The sequence below is a fragment of the Electrophorus electricus genome, chromosome 8 (assembly GCF_041902795.1).
Source record: "Electrophorus electricus isolate QZ-2024a chromosome 8, ASM4190279v1, whole genome shotgun sequence".
NCBI lineage: Eukaryota > Metazoa > Chordata > Actinopteri > Gymnotiformes > Gymnotidae > Electrophorus > Electrophorus electricus.
The window spans coordinates 26,378,442-26,398,683 of record NC_137504.1 but is presented as its reverse complement, the minus strand read 5'-3'; the positions used below and the strand labels follow the sequence as shown (position 1 = coordinate 26,398,683).

Genomic DNA, 20,242 nt, shown 5'->3' with positions numbered 1-20,242 from the left:
CAGATGTTCAAAAATGGCTGTAGGAAGAGTGTATGGGGAATGAAAACATGAACACCCCCTTCATGGTAGGACCTAGCTGAGCATAATCATAAAAGCAAAAATCCATTTTATGATTTATAAAGAAAAATTCCTTTCCAATTCATGCCATTTAACTCTATGGATATACCAGGTGAAAATATCAAAGGTACTTTTGGAACTATTTGTAAATTTTTATTAATAAAGTAAATATGTTGTTCTAAAAATTGAACCTAAATCTACACCAAAAAACACTTAATTTCTTTAAATAAACCTTTCGCTTTTAAGATTCAGACTACATTGAGCCCACAGGACACGCCCTGATGTCTGAAATGTAGTTACAGCTTTTTCATGCAGTTCAGGGGAACGTACTTAAATGAATGAAGAGACCACTACATGTTCTAATAAACCCCACGCACTTTGAAACGTTTTGTGCAATTGCTGAGAAGATGAAACTCAGCATTGAACTGTTGATTTTACTAGAGATGTCCGAGGGTCCGTCGCTGGCTATATGACGTCAGAAAGGGGGGCCATGTTGTATGTTTTTATTGGTTTGGGTTGAGAAGACTGAGGTACCTCACACGTTTGCGATCATTTTTTTATGGTAAGAAACGAAGGTGTAAGTAATTTTTTCCCCCCACTTTTATTGCTAAGCCGTTTTGTAAATGTGCTGTGATAAGCTGTCTCACAGTTTACGAAGCGAGTGTTAGTGGGCAAAACCACGAGACGTCAGTGAAGAGAATCGTGAAGCCAGCCCTATCTGAGTCGACTGTGCTGTCCTAGCTGGATCGCTAAGTTAACGTTATCGCTAGCTACAAACTAAGCAAAATGTGTCACACTGTAGGGAAAATGGAGTATAAAAACCTCCACGGAAGATACACAAACGTCGGGGTATGAATTTGCCATATGCGAACAAATGCATTAGGCTGTTCTAAATGTGCTGATCTTAGTTGGAACAGGAATGTAATGGAGAGTTAAAACTGTTGAGGGACATGGAAGTAGGTATGGATAAAACAGAAAGGATACATCACTTCTAATACAGACAAAAAAAGTGACTGTACATAAGGTAGCTAAATTTAAACATTAAACACAAACGTTCTGTATACATTGAGTAAATTGAAATGCATCGATATCTTAGATGTATACTAAGATACTTAATCACATGGTTATCAGATACGAGAATTAGAGGGATTGTGGCATTTGTATTTATTTTTTGAGATCCCCTCAAAACCACATTTTAAGTTAAGGTTCTCTCAGAATATGTAATAAGGAAAATCAGTTATAGCTGTCAGTGAACTGCATGGTGGAACAGAATAACAAAATATGCTGCTTGTCTGGTGATCTTGCTTTAAAATAAGTCTGTAGATTGTGTCCACACACATCTACACTGTCCGCAAAATGGTTTGCATCCAATTCTGCTGTGGTCTAAGTTGTAGTCCATTATGAGTGGGAACACATTCACGTAGCTTGGTAGCTTTGAGCTACTGTACATGTTACATTTCTTGCTAAATAAGCCAATGCACTGTTTGTGTGTGTGTGTCTTTTCAGGAAATCTATGTATAAACAATTGGTCATTGCCGTAAAACTGTAAACGACATCCCATACAGCATGGCGAGTTCGTCTGTGAAATTTACATGGTGTGCTTGCCGCAATTATAAAATCCAGTCCAAGGACACCCATGAGAAGTGCTTACTCTGCCTGGGTATCCAGCATGCTAAAGAAGCAGTCCTGGAATATGGCAAATGTCCCCACTGTGCGAAGATGGACTGGAGCACTTGTATCAAGCGCCTCACCAAGGTGCAGGAGGTGATACACCAGGAGGCGCAGCAGAGGAAAAACGAAGCCGCGCAGACCGGAGTTGTGCCTAAGCTTGAGCCAGCGACTTTACCCACTGCCATCTCAGAATCCAGACCAGCGAAGGTAGCGACTGCTGTACCCACCACAACGCGGACCGAAATGGCGACGCCTGCGCCGTCGTCCTCCACCGTGCCTGTGATGTTCACTATTCTGTCTCCTTCTCCGGGCCTGTCCGAGCCTAACGCCGGTGTGGTAAAAGGCACTTACGTGTCGCGTTTGGCCTTGCAGCACACGGCAGACCCGGCTCCACCTGTGGAGCACGTGAACCCTCCGCAGATGCCTTCTACATCCCGCAAGAGACGCCGCTCATCCAGGTGTGACTCGTGCTGCACGCACCATACCAGCAGGGGTTACGGGCACAGGCGGAAACGCTCCCCGTCGCTGCCCTCGTGTTCGTCCTGGAGCTCGTCTGACTCCTCCTCATGTGAGTCTGCGAAGGGGAAGAAGACGCGGCGGGAGTCGAGGAAATCTGCAAAGCGGCACGGGCGCCTGCTGGAGATGGTGGAACAGAAGCTGGAAGCCCAACAGAGAGCTGTGCAGTTTCAGTGGAGCATGCTGGAGAGGAGGATGGACGTCCTAGAGAGAAGGGGTTCCGCAGCTGTCCTTCCTCCCATCTGCCCAAATGCTGTGGAAAGCTCTCGGGTCTTCAGCTTATCCCAGGAGAGTCAGGCGCAGCGGGCTTTGGATTCTCTGGTAACTGAATGCGCTGCCCCAACAGTTGTAGTGAAACAAGAAGAGAGGACCGTAGGCGTCTCCTGTGCTGCAGGATCAGGTTTGCCACTTGATGGTGAAAGAGAAGCAGATTCTCAGCCGCCTGTGAACGATGTGGACACACAGGAGATGCTCGCATCCAACGAGCTGCAGATGCTCGTAGGACGTGCAGCCAGATACTTGGGCATCAGCTTTCCCAAATCACCCACAAGTTCTGATCCGCCATATCCAGTCATGGTTCCAGAATTTGAGGACTTGGTGCAAAGCTCGTGGTCCAACCCAGCAAGCACAAAGTCTTTCAGGACAGTTTTTTCAGAGTTGTATAAGCTTCACGAATGCCAGTCTTCAGCTTATGACCACATGCCTCAAGTTAACAGCTTCATGTCAGCCATCTTCCAAGCTGTTAGACCCACAGAGAATAGAGAACAATCTTTTCCTGCTGAGCGTTGGAAGTTTACGGAAGTGCTAATGGAAAAGACATATCAGACTGCGGGCATGCTGGCCAAAATGGCTAACTATTTGCGATACCTGTCAGACTATCAAAAGCGTCTTTTGGTGGAGATTTCTGAAGACCAACCTCAGAGGCTTACAGGGATTCTCGGCGAGCTTAAGCTCATTGGACAGTTCATTTTCCAGCTCTCCTCACATCAGGCAGAACTTTCTGGAAGGATCATGGCAGCATCTGTAGCTGTCAGACGACAGGTGTGGATGGCCAAGGCCAATTACACAGATTCACTGAAAGCAACAGTTGCTGATTTACCATTTGTGGTCAGTCATTCAGCTGGAGAAAACACAGCCTCCAGCTCAGGGGATGCAGTATGCAGACAGGAAACATGACGAAATTACACATTCATGATGTTGGTGAATTAGCTGAGTTACTACTGTTGCGATTAAAATGTAAGTGCTAAAGTCTCTTCACCCCCTCAGGTTATATTTTCACACTTTAAGTGTGAGTTGATGCCACCAAGGTGGTTGAGCAAATAGGGGCCAAAGCCCTTGCAGTTGTTAAGGAGCTGTAGGCATTGCCGGAATTGGGCAAACATTGTAGCATCTGCAGTGACTTTGTTGCCCCTGTTCTTTTAATCATTGCATCGTGCTACAGAGCCTTTGCTCATTGATTTAAGAAAATGGATGTTGGCTATTACTGTCTGAATTAATTTTTCGTTTAAGGATATAATGTGTTTTGTATATTAACTGGCAGAGTGACCAAATAGTCATTGTTTAGTTCTAGATCGTAGTTACCCACTTCTTACAGAGTGGTTTTAGATTGTTCATGTTATGAGAATGTGAATACATTAAATTACCTGCATGACATGGTAGGAATTTTTTTGGTCTGATTAATACTTTATGCATCCTTCTCAGTGCATCATGTGCCCCTTTAATCGTGTCCTGATTATATTGTGCGTACTTATTCGTGCACATGTTCTGTATCCATTACTGTATCTTCCCCTACAAATGTATGTGTAGTTTAGTTAAGTCCCTAAATAAATAGTGTTGTTGACTTGCATTGGTCTGTTTGTGCTTCATTGGTTTCAATTAGAAGAACAAGTTGTCAGGCCTGACAGTGAATTTACTAAAACACTGGAGAAAAGTGGAATACTGCCATTTATAAATGAAAGAATCAATATTCGGTGACCTGAATGAACCACTTAAAAACCCCAAATGGTTTACACATATTGGTATTTTCAACTTGGCTCAAAATGGACAAAATAATCAGAGAGCAGGGGTAATGCCATGAAACAATTCTGAGCATAGGCCTAATAAAAAAGTTGTAATCTGTACCCACAGATAAATATGGCATTAAATCACAGGCTTGTGCCTTACACGGTTCTTTAACACATCTGAGCACATATTAAGTTATTCAGTACAGCATGGTGCTAGGCTTAGTTAGAGGACTTCTACATTGTGCTCCACTGCGTTTGCAGACATGACCTCCCCAGCATACGTGGCACAAAGCGGCCCGGAGCCTTTATGTTAGGGGGGCTATCGTGGTAGCGCGAAGAATTGTGGGACGGCGGCGGCCTAGTCTGCAGGGACAGGCAGGAGAGCTATAGTCGGAGAGGTCTTTCAGAATAGGCGAGAACATACTGCATATTAGTGTTATATTAAGACTCTTTCACGTTTGTACGCCATGGGACAAGAAGATCTCATGAGTACAGCCGAGGACGTGGCAGATCAGGTAACGCTGTGTCTAACGGGGACGTCAAATCCTTGCAGCTAGCTGGGGTTAGTTAGCTAACGCTAATTCAGCTAGCAAGCAAAGTTCAGTGAGACGGACGTTAGGAGTCGACTGTACTGATATAGCTTAAAAACTAAAATGCCTTGCTAGTAGCCTCCTAACTGCGCTGTATCTAGCAAAGCTATTATCCGTACTTTTTTGCAGACCGAGTTTGTTTAGGTTTTGAAAAATCGGGAAAGATTGGGTCTGACTATAACTGACCTCGTAACTTTTGATTAATTTGAAGCGGATAACACTACGTTTTGGTGCTAGGTAGGTTGGTTAAGATCGCTACCCCGTATAAAAAGAGAGTGCTGAGTGCGGTTTGTAAAATTTAGATTGTGTTGGGCGACTATCGAGCTGGCTGCGGTATGCGTAGATTAAACAGTTAGCTAGCTGTTTTAGCAGCTCTGCTCTCCCCAATGTGTGTGTTTGCGTTTTTCACGTCTAGAATAGGGCCGACGTCCTTAAATGCGGCTAACCTAGATCAGTCGACTCCAATAACCATATCTACGGCTATACCCATCGTGTCGTTATCGGATGCTGTGTAGTTTATCGTATCTCTGGCTTGAGGCTTCACATAACATGGTACAACTGATGGTGACAGCTTTTCTTTGGTCGGAGTTCTTCGTGAAGTTTTGTATACGCAGACAGCCATTGCTCAGTTGTGTCAGAGGGATTGCTTAATCCTTGCTTGAACTAGAGGAAGTAACCTAAATGTTGTACGGGAAAGTCCGTGTGATCCGTAGACAGGAGGAATGTGCTGTGTCTTGTGATGGTTACAAGACTAAGATGTAACGGGAATCCTCTTTGCAGATCTAAATCAGGATCTTGAGAGTTCAGGTTTCAAGTTGTGTTTGAACAGTACTGTACCGTATAGCCTTAGTGCAGCCCAACATGGAACTGTTCCAGTCTTGAGAACACAGTACTTGTACGAGTTGTTAATAAGTAGGATGCACTGAACTGTGTGTGCTCACTTTTCTGTTTGCTCTATCGACAGCCAAGAGCTATGACTGCATGCCAAACCTAGGTTAGGCAAAATATGTAAATGTTTTAGTCCTTGCTCAGTGCCACTTTTTCAGCCTCAGCTCAGGGGACACAGTATCTCAGATTTACATCTGTCACATGAGTTACATCCTGTGCTGTAATAAATGTAACAATGGTTTGCAGTTTTGTGTTGACAAGACAAATTAAACTCTCAAAATTCTGGCTCTGATAACTATTAGACAACAAAGATGCCAGATATGTATTCTGCTCTGCACAGGCATTATCTATATGCTAAACATTTTTAGAAAGTGTGCTCCACTGCACCACTTATGCCCATGTGAGCTACACAGATACTGTTTGCCTCCACACCTACAACCCCTCCCACCAAATGGTCCACATCAGCACTTGCCAACACAGCGCAACCAATCCCTATTCAACAAGTCCCATAAGCAATCTCAGCAATGTGATACTGACTGACATGGCAGCCAATCAGGTCATGCTTTCATGACCCCATGCCCACATGAGAAGCAGTATGCAGAAAAGGCTGTCATGAAGGGCTGTTATGCTATTTTAATGAAAAGAAAGAATATCCTGTTAGACAGTAACCTCAAAACATAATTTTGGTGACTTTGAATGGGTATTGTTTAGGAGGAAATATGAGAGCTGGTCTGATTCAGAAAGAATGTCCAAGTTCTAAAGGAGGAGTTTTATTCCACAGTGTTATCTCAGTTGCCTCAGGGTATAGTCACGCTGATAAATGGGCAAAGTACATCGCTTTACTGTCTTTGGTAAATCAAGCACAAGTAAAATTTACTTTACTGTCATAGTTTCACACGTTTCCTCAGTATCTGTAATAAATAGGAACTACTGTCACGTGTACATGTCCGTTCACAGCATTTAGCAGACACGTTTGTCCAGATGGACATAAAATACTGCCATTTAGGCTTCTGCTTGTTTTAAAATGGACTGTATTACCGATAAATAGAATTACTTCCACTGAAAAAAGGAAGATAAAAATTAGTGACCATGAAAAACTGAACCAAGTGTTGTCACTCATGTTGTCACCTTAACTAAGCCCAAACCGTCTCTCTCAGGAGGAGATCTGGCGAGGGATGTTTCGTGCATCTCAGCATGTGTGTTACATGTTGTTAAACTTCCTGTGGTCTATGGAGACGTGCCATTTTTTGTGATGAACATCAAGACGACAAGGGAAATGGGTGAACATTACAGGCACTTTGTGTGCTACGGCAGCAGACGCTTGAGTGAAAAAGAAGGGGGGGAAAAATAATACTGGAGGAAAAAGTCTAAATTGTTATACTGGGGATGGGAGTCTTCTTCCTTTTCTCTGTTCCCTGGTGAGGGGCTAGAAAACCTCACATATCACTTAGGAAATCTATAGAAAAAAATTCCTGCAGTCTTACTAGTCCCATGAGACATTATTTATATTTGATACTGACTGACAAATAACTTCCAGAACAAAACGTGCAGGAGTCTGGACAGCTTGGAAAGTAAGTGTTTCCCTCGCTCCCCCACAGTTCCTTCGAGTGACGAAACAGTACCTTCCCCACCTGGCGCGCCTGTGCCTGATCAGCACCTTCCTGGAGGATGGCATCCGCATGTGGTTCCAGTGGTACGAGCAAAGGGACTACATCGAGGCCACCTGGAGCTGCGGTTACTTCCTGGCCACCTGCTTCGTGCTGCTTAACCTCCTAGGGCAGCTGGGTGAGGACACAGGCTGGTCTGATGGCTTTAGGGCCGTGACGATGTATCATTTTTTAAATCGCGGAATTGGCTGCAGTGGATATTGGAGAAGACCAAAAGAAATCTATTTTTTTACCATGTGCTATGAGCGTTAGGGTTGCGCAATATGCGGTCAGTTGTTGCCATTTCTGCATTCCCCTTTATGATACAAATGAGGAAATAATAAATGAGTTGTTAGAGGTATGATATGACATCAATGGGCTCACATAAAATGTTCTTGTTTGTGAATAGCACTTGTGATCGCATTGTAATGTGTTGTAATTTACAGTGACCTTAGTGGTTCCGTCAAGTGGGTCTCAGGACGGTGAACTGGCATCCACAAGTGATGAAATAGGATAAAAGTTATTACAAGTTCCACACAAACATTAGCCATCTGTGATTTATATAGTAAATATAAAAATGGCCATAATATATTTGCAAAGGTCAGAAGAAAATGTATCCTTTAAGCATTGGGTTAGAATATTTTCAAATATAAATTGAATGTTGATGCTCCGATGTATTCATCATTCGGCAGTTAAAAATACCCACATACATCTAAGGTTGTTTCAGAGAGGTTTACTCTCATAGAAGCACGGGCATGGTAATGAGTAATGCTGTCAGATAAGACCGTTAGCAGTCTGACAGGTGCTTTTCTCTTGCAGGTGGCTGTGTGCTGATTCTCAGCAGAAACTTTGTACAGTATGCTTGCTTTGGATTATTTGGCATTATTGCACTACAGGTAAAACAAAAACACTATTTTGCTCTGACTAATAATAGTCTAATATCTCTGAATACTCTGCAGAATTATGACTGGTAACTTGATAATGTTCAGGCACCTGTTCATAAATATCAGACTGCTGAACTATATAACTCATCACTGACAATTTCTTTTTTAAAAGAGGCTTGTATGTGACTAATAAAATACATTCTAAATCATTATTTAGTGACATTTATGTTGTTTATTATTGGCAAGTAACTGTGTAACCTGACATTGTACAGCCAATTACATGAACACAAAACCATTCAGGGCAATAACAGGATTGTATTGTCAGGGGTTTATTCTATGGTAATGACCCACTAGCCATTACTCCTGTTTTATATATATTTTTTTTTTATATATATATATATATATATATATATATATATATATATATATATATATATATATATATATATATATATATATATAAAATGTTTTTTTATTATTATTTATATATTTGTCAATTCTGTACTGAACTTAAGTGTTTCAGAGTGAAGTAAATGTGTACATTTGCATGTGTGTTTTTGGTAAATCTGACACATTTATCGACCTTATTTTCAGACAGTTGCGTACAGTATCCTATGGGATTTAAAGTTTTTGATGAGGTGAGTTTCACTGCATTCCATATAATCAATAACAAAGTTATAGTAAGATGACACCCATCATATTCCTCCACCAGAGCCAGTAAAGGATGAATCATTCAAGTTTTAAAAGGAAATGAATGTATCAATATATATGTATTTATGCAGTGATGATATGAAAATATGTTTTGCTGTCACACGTGCATGTCACACGTTTTCACACGTACAGTGGCAGTCAAATTGCACCGAAATTTTGTCACACTCGTAGTGGCAGTGGATTTGTGTGGACGTACTGTCATACAGTAGAGGCAGTGGTTTGAGACTGACATGCAGCGGCCCTGTTATCACTGCTGCCATTGTCTGCATATGCCTCCGCAGGAACATGGCTCTGGGCGGTGGACTGCTGCTGCTCCTGGCTGAGTCACGGTCAGATGGCAAGAGCATGTTTGCAGGTGTGCCCTCGATGGGCGAAAGCTCGCCAAAACAGTACATGCAGCTGGGCGGCCGAGTGCTGCTCGTCCTCATGTTCATGACGTTACTGCACTTCGACTCCAGCTTCTTCTCGGTGAGAGCCTATGGACCCACCATCCTTCTCTCTCTCTCTCTTTCCCCCTCCCCTCTCTCTATCTTTCTCCCTCTGAGGTAATATAAAATGTTAACAGGACAAACGAGGTTTAAACATTGAATCATAGAGATTCTGTATCCTTATAAAATTATCTGTGTACAGCACAGGGGTCTCTAGAGGCCTCTGCAGGCTTCCACAAAGGATTCTGGGTAAGCCTCTGCAGACTCCTGTGTAAGGCACATCATTTTTCCAGCAGATACAGGATGGTACAGAAAAACAACCCTATTATGCAGATGAAGTCTTTTTTTTTCTTTTTCTTTTAAAGAGAAGTCTTCTCTTGGAATGTAATGCTACTCAGCTCCAACTAGTATAGGTACTGAATATCAATTTGCATATATTGAATAATGTATGGTTTGGATGGTGGACATTTCAGACAGTAGTATGTAAAGGAAGGTGGGGGTTATTACATAACCACTCCAGAAAACTATAAAAATGTGGGTTCTTTACGTGATTGTCAGACATTCTCCAGAGGATGCCTCAATAATGCTTGATAACGTTGACCTGCAGTAAAGGACGAGAGCAGCTATTCTCTTCAACTGATTCTTAAGTCTGCATTTTTATTCCTGAATGAAATAGAAATTATTATGCCAGCATATAGAGGAATTTAGGAACAGCATCCCTCTCTCACCATACCTGCTTCCCATCCCTTCAACTAGAGAATGTAGTAACTACCTCAGTCATTATCATATCCTCCACATTAAGTTGATTGCTGGAGTACCTTTGGCAAGTCTTTTATAGTTCAGTGAATTTCATACATTTTTATTTCATGTGAAGCATATTCCTAACCCTCATTGGCCCTCCCCCAGATCCTGCAGAACATGGTGGGTACAGCGCTCATCATCCTGGTGGCTGTCGGCTTCAAGACCAAACTGGCCGCCCTCACCTTGGTGGTGTGGCTCATGGCCATCAACGTGTACTTCAACGCCTTCTGGACTGTACCCACCTACAAACCCATGCACGACTTCCTCAAGTATGACTTCTTCCAGACCACATCGGTCGTTGGAGGCCTGCTTTTAGTGGTGGCGCTGGGGCCTGGGGGCGTGTCCATGGACGAGAAGAAAAAGGAGTGGTGAGGAGCCCCCACGCCCAATAAAAAGAGAAAACAACAAAGCCACTGCCCAGGACACAAGGACCCACAATCTTTTTACAGCATCGACATCCCAGTGCACCTCGGAGCCACCTATCTCACCTGCCTCAATTTTTTTCTTTAGCTTTTATTTTTTATTTTATTTTATTTTTTTTTGCTTTTGTGAGTTCAGACAGGCAGCAGTTGTTGTATATCTGTTTGTCCCCTATTCGTAATATAACATCTAAGGTAAGGCAGCCTGAATATGAGGAACTGTCCAAGGAGTTATGGCTGACTTCCTTTTACACCTGAAATTTGATTTACTCTTGCCAGAAATCTCATCATTCACCACAACTCCATCTTTAAAACAATGTTAAAGTAGTCGTCCCGATACGATGCTTCACTTTTGTGCATTGCTTTAGGATTGTGCAATTTAAGATGCTTGGAGAAATAGCTGTGAAATGGGTACATATATAGCCTGTGTGAGAGAACAGCAATGTAATGCTTTGATCGAGCACATAGAGCCATATTCATGTGTGACTGGACAGAGTCTCGACTCTAATTGACTAAGGACACGTCCTGTTTTGCCCTGTTCCTACAACCCTCATATTTAATTTCTAAATAAATGGCTCTTGTGTCTAGAGTGCACAGGGTCGTTTGTGAATAATACTGTAATGCAATCCTGTTTCCATCGGTTCTCTCCCACTGGACTGACTACTGTATGCGCCAAATAGTCATATATCTCAGATCAAGACAGCAAACGGGGGCTTACCGATTGAGAAACGTTACACCATATTTCACACAGGTGGAATAGGTCAGAAGGTCTATTTTTGCACCCAAACGTTGTCTCAGTCTGTGTTTTTGCCGTCTTCGACAATAATAACGCACCGCATTGATTTACAGAAGTTTATTGTATTTTTTGTTTTCGGATCATGGCGGAGAAAAATAAAAGCAAAAATGTATCTCAGCCTGTCTTATTTACTGAACTGAAAATGGTGCTTTAAATGTATTTTTATTATTTTACACTTAAGGTCACAATGTTTATTTTCTTTCATATGTTGGGTTGCAAGAATAGTAGAAATTGTTTACACAAATGGTCATTCTTCCTTCGTATTCTCTGCCTGGATCTCATTTACATTTAATTTACCTTTTAAGCAACTCTAAAAATATCCTCCTGACTGCCAGGGGGAAAAAAGTCTCCCAATTCATTTTTTTAAACTTCCCCAATTGTTTGGAAGGCAATGAGCATACTGAAAACATTTTTATTTTTAAAAATGTTTATTTTAAAAATATAATGTGACATCTGAACATGCTACCTAAGAAACAATCATAATCACAGTAAATCAATCCCAAAGAAAATACCAAATTGTCATAAGATTTATGATGAAAACTACCAACAGCTGAGCTAATCTATATGTAACTCTTTTCTAGTGTATGTCTAGTGTTTGTATTTTGATATTATGGAGTTATGTTTATGGAGTATGATATTTCAAAAAGCAATTCCCTTTCTTTGAAACACAGAGGAAGATCTTGCACTTTGTACACATCACATACGTTTTGCTGTTGCAATCAGACCTGTGACACCTTGATGCATGTGTTTCAGCCACCATCTTTGGGAGCTGGATTGGGCTGAGGTTTCCACTTTTGACGTGGGGGAGTGTAGTCATCTTCACTCTCACTGGAGATTCCTACTTGGACCTGAGTAATCATCTGCAATTTGAATTCAAGGAACTTCAGTGGTTTCTTTCCCAGAACTTGGCAGTCAGTCAGCCATGCATTGGTGATTGCGAAATCAAAAAAGTGGAAAACTATGCACTGTCCATTTCCGAGTGCGAGTGGCCATCCTATAGAAACTTAGCATCCTGTCGGCCATGTCCACACCACCCATGTTTTTGTTGTATTCAGCAATTGCCACGGGTCTTGACACCTGGACATACCTTTTCTCTTTCTTAGACCATCTATACTGCATGTGGCCTGTGGCTCAACGCCATAGGCAGAGGATGCCATGACCAATGGTTTGTTGTCAAACCACTTGACAGCAAGTTCAGGATCTCGCCTGATCACCATCTCGGATGTCCTTCTTCCTTTCTTTTTGGTGGCCTGATCCCCTATAATGTTGCACTCCTTTGGAATTCTGTTCTTCATGGGAGTTCCTGTACCTTCCAAGCCTTACTCCATCATGGTGTGCAGGAGATTGAGAGTTGTACAGAACCTGTGAAAAAACAGGTGGGTTCCTCTGGGAACAGTCTCTGCCAAATGAAGAACAGCTTGTTCTCCAATGCCCAATCCCTCTTTGACTCTGAAGGTGGTCTTACCTTAGATTTTGTGGTTTACCAAGACCATACCACTTGCTGTGGCCAAGACAAACACCTTCAATCCAGTCAGGTATGGTTTGCCTGGTACATACTGGCGAATTGGGCAGCGACCAGTAAATGGAATCATTTGCTCATCAATGGACAATTTTCCCGTTCTAAGCTGATTTAGACATGCTTGCCTCACTTTGTTCAGAAGGGGCCTGACTTTCCACAAGAGGTCTCTGCTTTTTTCCTCATCTGAAATATCAAGGTCACTGACAATCCCTTCCTGCTCAGTTGAAAATTGAAAATACAGAGAACAAAATGTAGGTAATAAGTACAAATGTCCACTCCTATCAAAGTTTTGCTAATGATAATTAACTGGTAACTTGATAGTGTTCAGGCACCTGTTCATAAATATCAGACTGCTGAACTATATAACTCATCACTGACAATTTCTTTTTTAAAAGAGGCTTGTATGTGACTAATAAAATACATTCTAAATCATTATTTAGTGACATTTATGTTGTTTATTATTGGCAAGTAACTGTGTAACCTGACATTGTACAGCCAATTACATGAACACAAAACCATTCAGGGCAATAACAGGATTGTATTGTCAGTGGTTTATTCTATGGTAATCACACTAGCCATTACTCCTTTTATTTATATATATATATATATATATACATATATATATATATATATATATAAAATAAATTTATTTGTCAATTCTGTACTGAACTTAAGTGTTTCAGAGTGAAGTAAATGTGTACATTTGCATGTGTGTTTTTGGTAAATCTGACACATTTATCGACCTTATTTTCAGACAGTTGCGTACAGTATCCTATGGGATTTAAAGTTTTTGATGAGGTGAGTTTCACTGCATTCCATATAATCAATAACAAAGTTATAGTAAGATGACACCCATCATATTCCTCCACCAGAGCCAGTAAAGGATGAATCATTCAAGTTTTAAAAGGAAATGAATGTATCAATATATATGTATTTATGCAGTGATGATATGAAAATATGTTTTGTTGTCACACGTGCATGTCACACGTTTTCACACGTACAGTGGCAGTCAAATTGCGCCGACATTTTGTCACACTCGTAGTGGCAGTGGATTTGTGTGGACGTACTGTCATACAGTAGAGGCAGTGGTTTGAGACTGACATGCAGCGGCCCTGTATCACTGCTGCCATTGTCTGCATATGCCTCCGCAGGAACATGGCTCTGGGCGGTGGACTGCTGCTCCTCCTGGCTGAGTCACGGTCAGATGGCAAGAGCATGTTTGCAGGTGTGCCCTCGATGGGCGAGAGCGAGCCAAAACAGTACATGCAGCTGGGCGGCCAAGAGCTGCTCGTCCTCATGTTCATGACGTTACTGCACTTCGACTCCAGCTTCTTCTCGGTGAGAGCCTATGGACCCACCATCCTTCTCTCTCTCTCTCTTTCCCCCTCCCCTCTCTCTATCTTTCTCCCTCTGAGGTAATATAAAATGTTAACAGGACAAACGAGGTTTAAACATTGAATCATAGAGATTCTGTATCCTTATAAAATTATCTGTGTACAGCACAGGGGTCTCTAGAGGCCTCTGCAGGCTTCCACAAAGGATTCTGGGTAAGCCTCTGCAGACTCCTGTGTAAGGCACATCATTTTTCCAGCAGATACAGGATGGTACAGAAAAACAACCCTATTATGCAGATGAAGTCTTTTTTTTTTCTTTTTCTTTTAAAGAGAAGTCTTCTCTTGGAATGTAATGCTACTCAGCTCCAACTAGTATAGGTACTGAATATCAATTTGCATATATTGAATAATGTATGGTTTGGATGGTGGACATTTCAGACAGTAGTATGTAAAGGAAGGTGGGGGTTATTACATAACCACTCCAGAAAACTATAAAAATGTGGGTTCTTTACGTGATTGTCAGACATTCTCCAGAGGATGCCTCAATAATGCTTGATAACGTTGACCTGCAGTAAAGGACGAGAGCAGCTATTCTCTTCAACTGATTCTTAAGTCTGCATTTTTATTCCTGAATGAAATAGAAATTATTATGCCAGCATATAGAGGAATTTAGGAACAGCATCCCTCTCTCACCATACCTGCTTCCCATCCCTTCAACTAGAGAATGTAGTAACTACCTCAGTCATTATCATATCCTCCACATTAAGTTGATTGCTGGAGTACCTTTGGCAAGTCTTTTATAGTTCAGTGAATTTCATACATTTTTATTTCATGTGAAGCATATTCCTAACCCTCATTGGCCCTCCCCCAGATCCTGCAGAACATGGTGGGTACAGCGCTCATCATCCTGGTGGCTGTCGGCTTCAAGACCAAACTGGCCGCCCTCACCTTGGTGGTGTGGCTCATGGCCATCAACGTGTACTTCAACGCCTTCTGGACTGTACCCACCTACAAACCCATGCACGACTTCCTCAAGTATGACTTCTTCCAGACCACATCGGTCGTTGGAGGCCTGCTTTTAGTGGTGGCGCTGGGGCCTGGGGGCGTGTCCATGGACGAGAAGAAAAAGGAGTGGTGAGGAGCCCCCACGCCCAATAAAAAGAGAAAACAACAAAGCCACTGCCCAGGACACAAGGACCCACAATCTTTTTACAGCATCGACATCCCAGTGCACCTCGGAGCCACCTATCTCACCTGCCTCAATTTTTTTCTTTAGCTTTTATTTTTTATTTTATTTTATTTTTTTTTGCTTTTGTGAGTTCAGACAGGCAGCAGTTGTTGTATATCTGTTTGTCCCCTATTCGTAATATAACATCTAAGGTAAGGCAGCCTGAATATGAGGAACTGTCCAAGGAGTTATGGCTGACTTCCTTTTACACCTGAAATTTGATTTACTCTTGCCAGAAATCTCATCATTCACCACAACTCCATCTTTAAAACAATGTTAAAGTAGTCGTCCCGATACGATGCTTCACTTTTGTGCATTGCTTTAGGATTGTGCAATTTAAGATGCTTGGAGAAATAGCTGTGAAATGGGTACATATATAGCCTGTGTGAGAGAACAGCAATGTAATGCTTTGATCGAGCACATAGAGCCATATTCATGTGTGACTGGACAGAGTCTCGACTCTAATTGACTAAGGACACGTCCTGTTTTGCCCTGTTCCTACAACCCTCATATTTAATTTCTAAATAAATGGCTCTTGTGTCTAGAGTGCACAGGGTCGTTTGTGAATAATACTGTAATGCAATCCTGTTTCCATCGGTTCTCTCCCACTGGACTGACTACTGTATGCGCCAAATAGTCATATATCTCAGATCAAGACAGCAAACGGGGGCTTACCGATTGAGAAACGTTACACCATATTTCACACAGGTGGAATAGGTCAGAAGGTCTATTTTTGCACCCAAACGTTGTCTCAGTCTGTGTTTTTGCCGTCTTCGACAATAATAACGCACCGCATTGATTTACAGAAGTTTATTGTATTTTTTGTTTTCGGATCATGGCGGAGAAAAATAAAAGCAAAAATGTATCTCAGCCTGTCTTATTTACTGAACTGAAAATGGTGCTTTAAATGTATTTTTATTATTTTACACTTAAGGTCACAATGTTTATTTTCTTTCATATGTTGGGTTGCAAGAATAGTAGAAATTGTTTACACAAATGGTCATTCTTCCTTCGTATTCTCTGCCTGGATCTCATTTACATTTAATTTACCTTTTAAGCAACTCTAAAAATATCCTCCTGACTGCCAGGGGGAAAAAAGTCTCCCAATTCATTTTTTTAAACTTCCCCAATTGTTTGGAAGGCAATGAGCATACTGAAAACATTTTTATTTTTAAAAATGTTTATTTTAAAAATATAATGTGACATCTGAACATGCTACCTAAGAAACAATCATAATCACAGTAAATCAATCCCAAAGAAAATACCAAATTGTCATAAGATTTATGATGAAAACTACCAACAGCTGAGCTAATCTATATGTAACTCTTTTCTAGTGTATGTCTAGTGTTTGTATTTTGATATTATGGAGTTATGTTTATGGAGTATGATATTTCAAAAAGCAATTCCCTTTCTTTGAAACACAGAGGAAGATCTTGCACTTTGTACACATCACATACGTTTTGCTGTTGCAATCAGACCTGTGACACCTTGATGCATGTGTTTCAGCCACCATCTTTGGGAGCTGGATTGGGCTGAGGTTTCCACTTTTGACGTGGGGGAGTGTAGTCATCTTCACTCTCACTGGAGATTCCTACTTGGACCTGAGTAATCATCTGCAATTTGAATTCAAGGAACTTCAGTGGTTTCTTTCCCAGAACTTGGCAGTCAGTCAGCCATGCATTGGTGATTGCGAAATCAAAAAAGTGGAAAACTATGCACTGTCCATTTCCGAGTGCGAGTGGCCATCCTATAGAAACTTAGCATCCTGTCGGCCATGTCCACACCACCCATGTTTTTGTTGTATTCAGCAATTGCCACGGGTCTTGACACCTGGACATACCTTTTCTCTTTCTTAGACCATCTATACTGCATGTGGCCTGTGGCTCAACGCCATAGGCAGAGGATGCCATGACCAATGGTTTGTTGTCAAACCACTTGACAGCAAGTTCAGGATCTCGCCTGATCACCATCTCGGATGTCCTTCTTCCTTTCTTTTTGGTGGCCTGATCCCCTATAATGTTGCACTCCTTTGGAATTCTGTTCTTCATGGGAGTTCCTGTACCTTCCAAGCCTTACTCCATCATGGTGTGCAGGAGATTGAGAGTTGTACAGAACCTGTGAAAAAACAGGTGGGTTCCTCTGGGAACAGTCTCTGCCAAATGAAGAACAGCTTGTTCTCCAATGCCCAATCCCTCTTTGACTCTGAAGGTGGTCTTACCTTAGATTTTGTGGTTTACCAAGACCATACCACTTGCTGTGGCCAAGACAAACACCTTCAATCCAGTCAGGTATGGTTTGCCTGGTACATACTGGCGAATTGGGCAGCGACCAGTAAATGGAATCATTTGCTCATCAATGGACAATTTTCCCGTTCTAAGCTGATTTAGACATGCTTGCCTCACTTTGTTCAGAAGGGGCCTGACTTTCCACAAGAGGTCTCTGCTTTTTTCCTCATCTGAAATATCAAGGTCACTGACAATCCCTTCCTGCTCAGTTGAAAATTGAAAATACAGAGAACAAAATGTAGGTAATAAGTACAAATGTCCACTCCTATCAAAGTTTTGCTAATGATAATTAACTGGTAACTTGATAGTGTTCAGGCACCTGTTCATAAATATCAGACTGCTGAACTATATAACTCATCACTGACAATTTCTTTTTTAAAAGAGGCTTGTATGTGACTAATAAAATACATTCTAAATCATTATTTAGTGACATTTATGTTGTTTATTATTGGCAAGTAACTGTGTAACCTGACATTGTACAGCCAATTACATGAACACAAAACCATTCAGGGCAATAACAGGATTGTATTGTCAGTGGTTTATTCTATGGTAATCACACTAGCCATTACTCCTTTTATTTATATATATATATATATATATATACATATATATATATATATATATATAAAATAAATTTATTTGTCAATTCTGTACTGAACTTAAGTGTTTCAGAGTGAAGTAAATGTGTACATTTGCATGTGTGTTTTTGGTAAATCTGACACATTTATCGACCTTATTTTCAGACAGTTGCGTACAGTATCCTATGGGATTTAAAGTTTTTGATGAGGTGAGTTTCACTGCATTCCATATAATCAATAACAAAGTTATAGTAAGATGACACCCATCATATTCCTCCACCAGAGCCAGTAAAGGATGAATCATTCAAGTTTTAAAAGGAAATGAATGTATCAATATATATGTATTTATGCAGTGATGATATGAAAATATGTTTTGTTGTCACACGTGCATGTCACACGTTTTCACACGTACAGTGGCAGTCAAATTGCGCCGACATTTTGTCACACTCGTAGTGGCAGTGGATTTGTGTGGACGTACTGTCATACAGTAGAGGCAGTGGTTTGAGACTGACATGCAGCGGCCCTGTATCACTGCTGCCATTGTCTGCATATGCCTCCGCAGGAACATGGCTCTGGGCGGTGGACTGCTGCTCCTCCTGGCTGAGTCACGGTCAGATGGCAAGAGCATGTTTGCAGGTGTGCCCTCGATGGGCGAGAGCGAGCCAAAACAGTACATGCAGCTGGGCGGCCAAGAGCTGCTCGTCCTCATGTTCATGACGTTACTGCACTTCGACTCCAGCTTCTTCTCGGTGAGAGCCTATGGACCCACCATCCTTCTCTCTCTCTCTCTTTCCCCCTCCCCTCTCTCTATCTTTCTCCCTCTGAGGTAATATAAAATGTTAACAGGACAAACGAGGTTTAAACATTGAATCATAGAGATTCTGTATCCTTATAAAATTATCTGTGTACAGCACAGGGGTCTCTAGAGGCCTCTGCAGGCTTCCACAAAGGATTCTGGGTAAGCCTCTGCAGACTCCTGTGTAAGGCACATCATTTTTCCAGCAGATACAGGATGGTACAGAAAAACAACCCTATTATGCAGATGAAGTCTTTTTTTTTTCTTTTTCTTTTAAAGAGAAGTCTTCTCTTGGAATGTAATGCTACTCAGCTCCAACTAGTATAGGTACTGAATATCAATTTGCATATATTGAATAATGTATGGTTTGGATGGTGGACATTTCAGACAGTAGTATGTAAAGGAAGGTGGGGGTTATTACATAACCACTCCAGAAAACTATAAAAATGTGGGTTCTTTACGTGATTGTCAGACATTCTCCAGAGGATGCCTCAATAATGCTTGATAACGTTGACCTGCAGTAAAGGACGAGAGCAGCTATTCTCTTCAACTGATTCTTAAGTCTGCATTTTTATTCCTGAATGAAATAGAAATTATTATGCCAGCATATAGAGGAATTTAGGAACAGCATCCCTCTCTCACCATACCTGCTTCCCATCCCTTCAACTAGAGAATGTAGTAACTACCTCAGTCATTATCATATCCTCCACATTAAGTTGATTGCTGGAGTACCTTTGGCAAGTCTTTTATAGTTCAGTGAATTTCATACATTTTTATTTCATGTGAAGCATATTCCTAACCCTCATTGGCCCTCCCCCAGATCCTGCAGAACATGGTGGGTACAGCGCTCATCATCCTGGTGGCTGTCGGCTTCAAGACCAAACTGGCCGCCCTCACCTTGGTGGTGTGGCTCATGGCCATCAACGTGTACTTCAACGCCTTCTGGACTGTACCCACCTACAATATATATATATATATATATATATATATATATATATATATATATATATATATATATATATATATATATATATATATATATATATATATATATATATATAACTTGACAACAACATTTCAAGACAAAATTTT

General features: G+C 41.3%; 4 protein-coding genes across 5 annotated transcripts; all 4 read left to right on the top strand.

Moving 5' to 3' along the window:
* The first annotated feature begins 514 nt into the window (after nucleotides 1–514).
* LOC113586935 (uncharacterized) lies at nucleotides 515–4,090 on the top strand. 2 transcript variants are annotated; one of them, XM_027025377.3, is made up of 2 exons: nucleotides 515–634; nucleotides 1,564–4,090. In XM_027025377.3, the coding sequence occupies exon 2, from the start codon at nucleotides 1,624–1,626 to the stop codon at nucleotides 3,418–3,420; it is 1,797 nt and encodes a 598-aa protein (XP_026881178.3). In that variant the 5' UTR covers nucleotides 515–634; nucleotides 1,564–1,623; the 3' UTR covers nucleotides 3,421–4,090. The 2 variants fall into 2 exon arrangements, with proteins under 2 accessions (XP_026881178.3, XP_026881170.3); XM_027025369.3 differs by having other exon boundaries at nucleotides 516–619.
* A 480-nt stretch (nucleotides 4,091–4,570) lies between these two features.
* On the top strand, nucleotides 4,571–11,527 carry LOC113587214 (surfeit locus protein 4). Its single transcript, XM_027025779.3, has 6 exons — nucleotides 4,571–4,762; nucleotides 7,324–7,510; nucleotides 8,191–8,267; nucleotides 8,850–8,893; nucleotides 9,248–9,434; nucleotides 10,301–11,527. Exons 1-6 carry the CDS (start codon nucleotides 4,715–4,717, stop codon nucleotides 10,565–10,567), a joined length of 810 nt encoding a protein of 269 aa, XP_026881580.1. The 5' UTR covers nucleotides 4,571–4,714; the 3' UTR covers nucleotides 10,568–11,527.
* Nucleotides 11,528–13,614: 2,087 nt separating this feature from the next.
* LOC145658898 (surfeit locus protein 4-like) lies at nucleotides 13,615–16,361 on the top strand. Its single transcript, XM_081718570.1, has 3 exons — nucleotides 13,615–13,727; nucleotides 14,081–14,267; nucleotides 15,135–16,361. Exons 1-3 carry the CDS (start codon nucleotides 13,723–13,725, stop codon nucleotides 15,399–15,401), a joined length of 459 nt encoding a protein of 152 aa, XP_081574696.1. The 5' UTR covers nucleotides 13,615–13,722; the 3' UTR covers nucleotides 15,402–16,361.
* Nucleotides 16,362–18,454: 2,093 nt separating this feature from the next.
* On the top strand, nucleotides 18,455–20,111 carry LOC118241552 (surfeit locus protein 4-like; the record flags this gene model as incomplete). Its single annotated transcript, XM_035527145.2, has 3 exons — nucleotides 18,455–18,563; nucleotides 18,917–19,103; nucleotides 19,971–20,111. Coding segments are annotated over exons 1-3 (333 nt in total), but the record flags the coding sequence as incomplete, so codon positions are not given.
* Between the last annotated feature and the right edge of the window lie 131 nt (nucleotides 20,112–20,242).